The 8,134-nt window shown below is 38.0% G+C and overlaps 1 protein-coding gene across 1 annotated transcript; it reads right to left on the bottom strand.

The window, feature by feature from the left end:
* Nucleotides 1-3,758: 3,758 nt before the first annotated feature.
* On the bottom strand, nt 3,759-5,408 carry LOC131149383 (pathogenesis-related genes transcriptional activator PTI6-like). Its single transcript, XM_058099784.1, has one exon. It carries the CDS (start codon nt 5,141-5,143, stop codon nt 4,070-4,072), a length of 1,074 nt encoding a protein of 357 aa, XP_057955767.1. The 5' UTR covers nt 5,144-5,408; the 3' UTR covers nt 3,759-4,069.
* Nucleotides 5,409-8,134: the final 2,726 nt, after the last annotated feature.

The raw sequence follows: 8,134 nt of genomic DNA, 5'->3' as shown, positions 1-8,134 counted from the left end.
TACCCTTCAAAAAGGGCAGAAAGACCTTACTATATCAGCGGGGCTTTTCCCGCTCTCCTATCCGGGACTCCTGAAAAGTTAATAAGATTTAGGGGTGAGACACCTCTCAGTAAGGGAAATAAACTAATACCAGTGTGTGGCAACATGAGTATACTGTGTTCTACATATACCTTACATATCATATTCAGTACTGTTTATCAAATCTGGGAAAACATATGTATATCAAAACATGACAGAACATACGACATTTCATAAGCATATCTCATCTCATATCATAATAATAACATAAAACAATCATGGTAGGTTAGCTGGCTGTTGTCATGTATTACCCCTACATGACTGGGTTGTGTGGCCCGAAGGCGGGACCTGACAATCATTGGCAGACCACTGCCAAGTCAAACAGTAGTTTGTAGGTCCGATGGGTCTACCCAGACTGGTCCGTACACTAGGGACGATAACAGCACACTTCTTGAAAATAACCACATCGACCATCCAATCTCACACCACTCCGTACAGTGGCGTTAACACAAATATCATGATCACGAAGACCATGGACACATAGCAACGGTACCGTATAAGTGCTAGCCTAGACCAAGCCAACCAGGTTCTGATATCATATACATATACTAAAATCGTGATACATGGATAACTCATATCATTAATTATCAAATCATTCATACCATTTTTCACATATACATATATCATGAAAATCATCGGCCTGTATGCCAGTATTTCAAATTTTATCATAACTCGGCTCGTACGCCGGCAAATCACATAGCACAGCCCGTACACTGACAAATCACATAGCTCGGCCCGTACGCCGGCAAATCACATAGCACAGCCCGTACGCTGGCAAATCTCATCCACATAGCACGGCCCGTACGCCGGAAAACATATCCACATAGCACGGCCCGTACGCCGGTAGACATATCCACATAGCACGGCCCGTACGCCTGCAAATCATATATATATATATATATATAAACATCTCAGCCCGTACGCCGGTTTTCCATCATAAAAATCCATATCATCCCTATTCCCAGAAAACAGTATTTCACAACATTTTTATACTCATGCCACACTAAACAAATTTTCCACATATTCAACATATCATCATTTAAACAGTATTTTTCAAATATAAATCATATATATAAATATATTTATTTTTCCTGAAACCATATGCTACATATATATAACTGCATTTTCTCAAAACAAAACTAATTTAGTTTATCCCCTTACCTGACTCATGCAAAGCCCCTAAGAAAATATTCCCTACACCTGCAGGGTTCCCAACTCAACAACCCTGGAAACGAAAACTCGCAGAATTAAAGTTCAGTATTTTCGTACGCACAACATTTTCTACAACTACCATTAAGTCAAATTCGATTTAAAAAGTCTTACCTCAACTTAGGAATGATTTCCAACGTTCCCAATCAACATCCCTGGAAATGAAAACTCTCAGTATTAAATTTTAATATTTCAACGGGTATATCACTTTCTTTAACTGTCAAAAATCCAAATATTGAGTATAAAGTCTTACCCTGAATTTGGGATGAAATCCAACTTCGTTTCCCTGACGATCCGCTCCGGCAAATTTATAGAGAACTTCGTCAGGAGCGTCGTGGTAGCTTCGGTTTGTCGATCCGACATAAAATTGGTCCGAAATCGAAGAGAGAGAGAGAGAGAGAGAGAGAGAGAGAGTACTTCCAAACTTAAAGCAAGCTTCTTGGAGAAGCTTGCACTATTATGTGTGTATATATATATATTAATATCATACTAACTATTAATTAAAGCAAGCTTCCTAATACAATTATATATATATATATATATATATATATATATCATTATTACTTTTAACTTATATGTATTACATATATATCCTAATAACTAATTTATATATATATATATATTTTCCTTATCATACTATTCATTTTACTTGTTAATTTAATTAATTTATTTTAATTTTATTTTTCTCGGTTACTACAGTTGTAACATAGATCCTACCTCTCACACACACACAACCCAACAAAGATACAATTAATGTAGAGTTATATATATATTGAGCTCCAGGTTTGCCATATGTGGAACTTTGTTGATGGTCATTTGCTCTTTTCTTGTTCGATATATGTCCGGCCCTTATGCTTGCCTTGGAAGTGTCATGTATATCTAAACTGAACTTGAGGAAAAATGTTAGCATACTTAAGAGTCACTAATGGGTTGTTGTCATCAAAACAAATCGAAAAGAGAACTCTTAGCCAGTAGGGCTAACATTAACATTGAACCTAATAGAAGAAATCCCAGCCATTGTGAACCAAAGGCTCTAATACCAATTGTTGTGCAACAATCGGCGCTCTAATACCAATTGTTGATGCCAAGTGTGCGCAGCAAAAGACCTCACACACACTCACTTAACAATCAATGGAACAAGCAAGGAAAACACTCGATGATGAACTATACTAAACAAGCAATCACTCAACAATGAGAATAAACAAAAGATCCAATCAAAGACACAAGAATTTATATAGTTCGGTAATTTGCCTACCTCCACCGGAGTAGCGGTTGTTTTTCACTATCACAATGAAGCTTACCCCAAGCTTTTCAAACTAGGGTTACATAATAATGATTAAATACTAATATAATGCGTACAGAAGACTTCTACTTAATTTAAAACACTTCTGTCGCGATCTCCCCGAGGAAATTCCTCTAAAAACTCCCAATCTATTGATCTCTGATTCGAAAATCGATGATGTCCACAAGCGAAATCATCGATGGTTTGGGCCAAACTGTCGATGGTTTGAAGTCGAGAAGAACACCCTACATCATTGCCTGAAACCGTTGACGGTTACACCCAAATCGTTGACGATTTGCCCTCAAACCTGCCATCCTTTTCTCTTTGTTCCTTACTTCACGAAACTTTCTCCCGGTACATGCGTTTCACTCAAAATGTAAGCCACATCCCCAACATGACTCACTCAGACACTCCCTTTCCATTAAAAGAATATTAAAAAAATAAAAATGGAAACAAAAAAATTATAGTGGTGCAAGTTTTTCTTCTAAAAAAAATTAATACATGAATCTACATATATCCTATAAGAAATGAACTTCCATTAGCATTATTCAATTTATTATCGATATAAAATATATAGCACAGACAAAAATAGGGTTAAAATCATCATCACCATCATTATTATTAGTGGTGGGGTGGATATTGGTTTTTGTGGTGGTGGTTCTGAGGAGAGGGAGCCGCCGGTATTGGGTAGCCTTGCAAGTTGCAGGCACATTTTGTACATGGGCCATATGGGAGGGACAAGTAGGCCACATATGCTTGTGGATTTTGTTATTAATATATCATCCACATTAATTATTTGAATCTCCTTGCTACTATCTACTTACTATGCTATCTTTGATCTATACCTATATGTATCGACTTTCTAGTTAATTAGCAGTTGAACTTATTCAAGTATATAAAAATCAATATACCAATATAATTAAGAGTAGTTAATTAGCAATTGAACTTATTCAAGTATATAAAAATCAATATACCAATATAATTAAGAGTAAATACATAAAATTATTAAATTATAGTTTACACAATTGCATTTTCTGTCAAATAAATCCTCTTTAATTTTTTTTTTTTAAAGGTAGAGCAATTTCTAAAACATATTTCTATCATTTTTCATCTCAAAATTGAAAAAATAATTATAAATTCAAATTCTTAAAAGCATTTCTACAAGTAATTACTGCATAGAGAGCCAAAATTATATTAATCTTATGGAACTTAATTTGTTATAACTTGCAATATAATGCATACATGATATGTTAAAATTAATTGAATGTGAAACGAACATAGCATGTCATGTAACTCGTAGTTATTTTTTTTTATTTTTTTTATTTTTTTGACAAACAGCGTAACTCATACCCAATATCCCAATTTCACTAATTAATTAATTAATAATTAAGCCAGCTGGCTAGCTTCTTCAGCCATGAACCCAAGTAGCCCGCTCCCAGGTATCCTACGAATACCAGTAGAGAAATCAAAGAGCCGTATGATATATATGGATGGATGGGATCATGATCCGGTAGATACCAGTACCGATGAGAATTGATCGAGGTCAAAGTCTCCGAGCAGCAGGTCTTCCTCCCTCAAGTACTTCTCCGACGACACCCAATCTCGATGATGATCCGGCGCAGCGCTTACCTGCACATGATCATCCTCGTGAACAATCTCAAACCCAAATGCGTCCACCCCCATGGCCCTCATCCAATAATTACTACTACTACTCAAATACTCGTCCTCCTCCTCATCATCAAAATCAAACGACGTTCCCACCACTACTTCCTCCTCGTTAGGGAGCACCGACGTTGGAGAGCAGCTCGCCGCCGCCGCCTCTTCCTCCTCCAGCTGCATGGACTTGTGCGCGTCATCACCCTCAACAGCCGTTTCTACGACGACATGTGGTTCATAACAACAATAATAATAATGAGGGAAGTTGGTAACGGCGTTAGGTCCCTTTAACTGGAAGGCCGCTCCGTCGTAGACGTTCGCGGCTTCATCGGTGGTGTCGTAAGTGCCCAGCCATACCCGCTTCCTGCGGACGGGGTCCCGGATCTCAGCAGCACAACGCCTCCACGGCCTCCGACGCACCCCCCTGAACCTGATCGACTCTTGATCATCCCTGCGGCGGCGACTAATGCTGCGATCGAGGAATTCATCATCATCATCAGTACCGTGAATATGATCAGGAGATGGCAGTGGTAGTAGTGACCTCGACCGGATTGGATTCCGGGGGTGACCCCGTTGCAAGTTTGGTGGCGCGGGGAAGTAGATCTGGGTTACGTGTTTCTTCACTTTTCTTATTGAACCAGGATATAATTGGCGATCTGGTGGCGGCGGCGATGGTGGTTGTTCGTCGTCGTCGCTGGAGGAATCGGTGGCGTCGAAGTCGGTGAGTATGATCCTGAGGACTTTGTGGGCGGGGGGTACTGTTGTAGCAGTAGTAGTGGTACTGGTACAGCCAGCTACTGCCAGTAGCGGTAGTGAGGGCGGAGAGGAGGAGTAGTGATCGTGGTGGGGGTGAGCAGTAGGAGAAGAACTAGTAGTAAAGGGGGTTGTAGGTGAACATGGCGGGGAGAAGGTGAACATGGCGGGATGGGGAGGGGCACAATATTCGATGGCTGCCTTCGGGAACACTGCAACTGCTACTATTAGTCCACTAGTTATATCCTCCCAGGACAGATATATAAAGTATTATTGTATTAATTTCATTAATTAGGTGGTGACTGCCAATTACAATAAGAGAGGCACAGGGAAGGGATCGCCTCTCCACGTGTCCCTCTGTGCCTCTTAACGTACAATACCCACAAATAATTTTCTTCTTTAATTTGACACCTGCCGAAATATTATATACTATATATTATTATAATTATTATCATTCATAAATAGTAGTTTAAATTCGACAAAGATACTAAAAATTAGAATTAAACTAAAATAAAATCTTATCTACTATTTATGGATCCCATGCTTTATATTTTTATAAAATCAAAACAAGCACTATGCACAAACCAAAACAAGAGTATGCTCGTGCAATTCCATTAGCCATTAAAATAAAAAGCCATCAAGCGTTTGAAAAGTATTTGGGGGAAGTGTGGGCTTTTGGCTTGGTGAAGAAGCAAAGAGCAGGAAGAAATAAAATAAATAAATAAAAGGGAGAGAGGAGAAGAGAAGCGACACATTCATTCAGTCATTAGCTAGCGTTGGAAAGAATGATGTGAGACCAGTCACCAGACAGCAGCCAGGAAAGCAAAACAAGGGAGGCGAGGCGGCCCGGGTAGGAATCATCAACCCATATATTAAAATTATAATACCAAAACACTAACTTCTGTTGCTTCATCATTAAGCGATAATCATCTAAAAAAATGAAAGCGAGAATCATCTCTCCCTTTTTTTAATAATATTTTGTGATATTACATGAAGAGGTTTCCTTTGAATCTAACAGAGACCCCGCTCCCATCCCTCGCGCTCCTCATCACCATCATCATCATTATTAGAATTAGCCTTCATCATTTTTTTTCAATAATTCTGCTAGCTTTAATTGAAATTTGAATATGTTGAAAATGAAAAAAAAAATAAAAAGATCTATAAAAACTTTTGCGTTTATTCCTTAGGGCAGGATAAGTGTCCTGGTGTGTGGGTGTTCAAAGCTCTCATCAATCATGAATCACATCAATCATAAAATCACATGTATAAGGACCCCAAAAAAAAAATGATTTTATTGAGACTTCAACTTTTAAAAATTCTATTAAAAAAATTACAAATTTTTCTTTCTATTTTCAAAAATAAAATCTTCTCAATAAACTTTAGAAGAAATCTATAATAATTTTTAAATTTTAAAACATTTTTAAAATCTCATCAGAGTCCCCTATCTTTTTATTGAGTATTAGAAAAGATAAAATGTCTTTCAACCAAAAATATTAACTCACAAACAAACTATTTTCCTCTCAAAACTTCCAACTCCAAGTTCAAATTATTTGAGCACACTACATATGGGTGCACAAGTCATGACTCGGGAGGAGAGGAACACGTGGTAAATGTCAATTTGGGCGGAAAGGTTAAAGTCAACTACTCTCATCAATAAATATCACTAATACATATATAAAATGGCATCCGTCCGGATTAAGGTGATGCGTGACCCATGACCCGCTCATTCAAAAGCAAATTAAGGTTTAATACAAACTAATCCGCTTATAAATGAATCAATCCAAACCCGACCTATTTATTGAATGGATTAGAAGGGTTCAGGTCGGGTCACCCGTTTATCTTCCTATATACACACACACACAATGAAACGTAAAACCCTATATTCCTAACCGATGCAACATGCCATCTTCCAAGTTCCATATGGGCATGCAACCTTCCATCTCAACCCCTTCCTCCTCATCGTCGTCGTCTATGTCAATCACCACTATCGAAGATCTGACAACAGATTCTCGTTATGTCGGCAGCCAAGAGAACCATCCGTGTCAATCACCTCCTCATCATCTTCGTTTGTATCCATCTACCCCTAAATAGTGCTAAGAGTGAGCAAAAGTGAGGCCGCAACGGCGACCACAGCAAAGCAACCAATTGAGGGGGGGAGCAACGGAGGAGCCGATTGATGGGGGAGCGACGGAGGAGCCGATAGAGGCTTTCAAAAGGTAGGGAGGGAGCAGACGAGGGAGGAGGTTTCAGGAGGTGGGGCTGAGAGCAAAGGGGAAGAGAGATTTCGATTGGGGGAGAGCGGAGAAGGGAAAGAGCCCTCTGGGTCTAAACAATCTGTTGAGTCATGAAAGTGATTATTAGTGCAAGTGAGAAATTTTATTTTTTTTAGATATAAATAAATAAAATGGAGTTTTTTTTTTTTTTAAAATGTCATTTTATATAAAATATTTATTTTTAAAAAAAATTAATATATTATATTTTTAAAACGGGTGACCCACAAGTGACCTATTTATTAAACGAACGGGTCTGAATTTACATAATAATCACCCATTAATAAACGAATCAACCTAAATCCGAACATGTTTAATCCCAACCCATTTATAACACGCCTAAATCTGATCCATTAACCCATTTTGCCACCCCTAGTCAAGGTTCCCACACCACACCATACCAAAAATATGCACTTCTTTAATCTTCTATATCCAAAGAAGGGTAGACACATACAATCCTTTCACACATGAATGCATTGCTAATTTTACTATCATGCTAATGCTATTTTCAAGTCCACTCCACGGTTTAAGACCTTAGAAGCTAATAATTTCAACTACTAGCAAGGTTACATCACCTATTTCATGCACCAAAAAATACATAATTGGATCATTGTCCCCTAAAGTTGAGAGTCATAATCATACATCATCCTAACAACAAAATCATCTCAACCAAAATCCACTCAACCCTCTCCCGCGATCCCACATTAGATGTGTACTAGGGAGATCTTAAGCTTATAACGAAAATTTAGACTTCAACTATGTGAGATGCTTTTTATAAGACAAATCTATAAAATCAGTAGACCAAAGATATCAATACTTCATCATCATAGAATTAGACCCAAAACAATTACATTTAACCGTGCATATCATTCATTCTACTTCAGAC

This window comes from Malania oleifera, chromosome 2, assembly GCF_029873635.1.
Source record: "Malania oleifera isolate guangnan ecotype guangnan chromosome 2, ASM2987363v1, whole genome shotgun sequence".
In the NCBI taxonomy this organism is placed as follows: domain Eukaryota; kingdom Viridiplantae; phylum Streptophyta; class Magnoliopsida; order Santalales; family Ximeniaceae; genus Malania; species Malania oleifera.
Note: the sequence above shows the minus strand (reverse complement) of the source record. Positions and strands in the feature narration are given on the sequence as shown.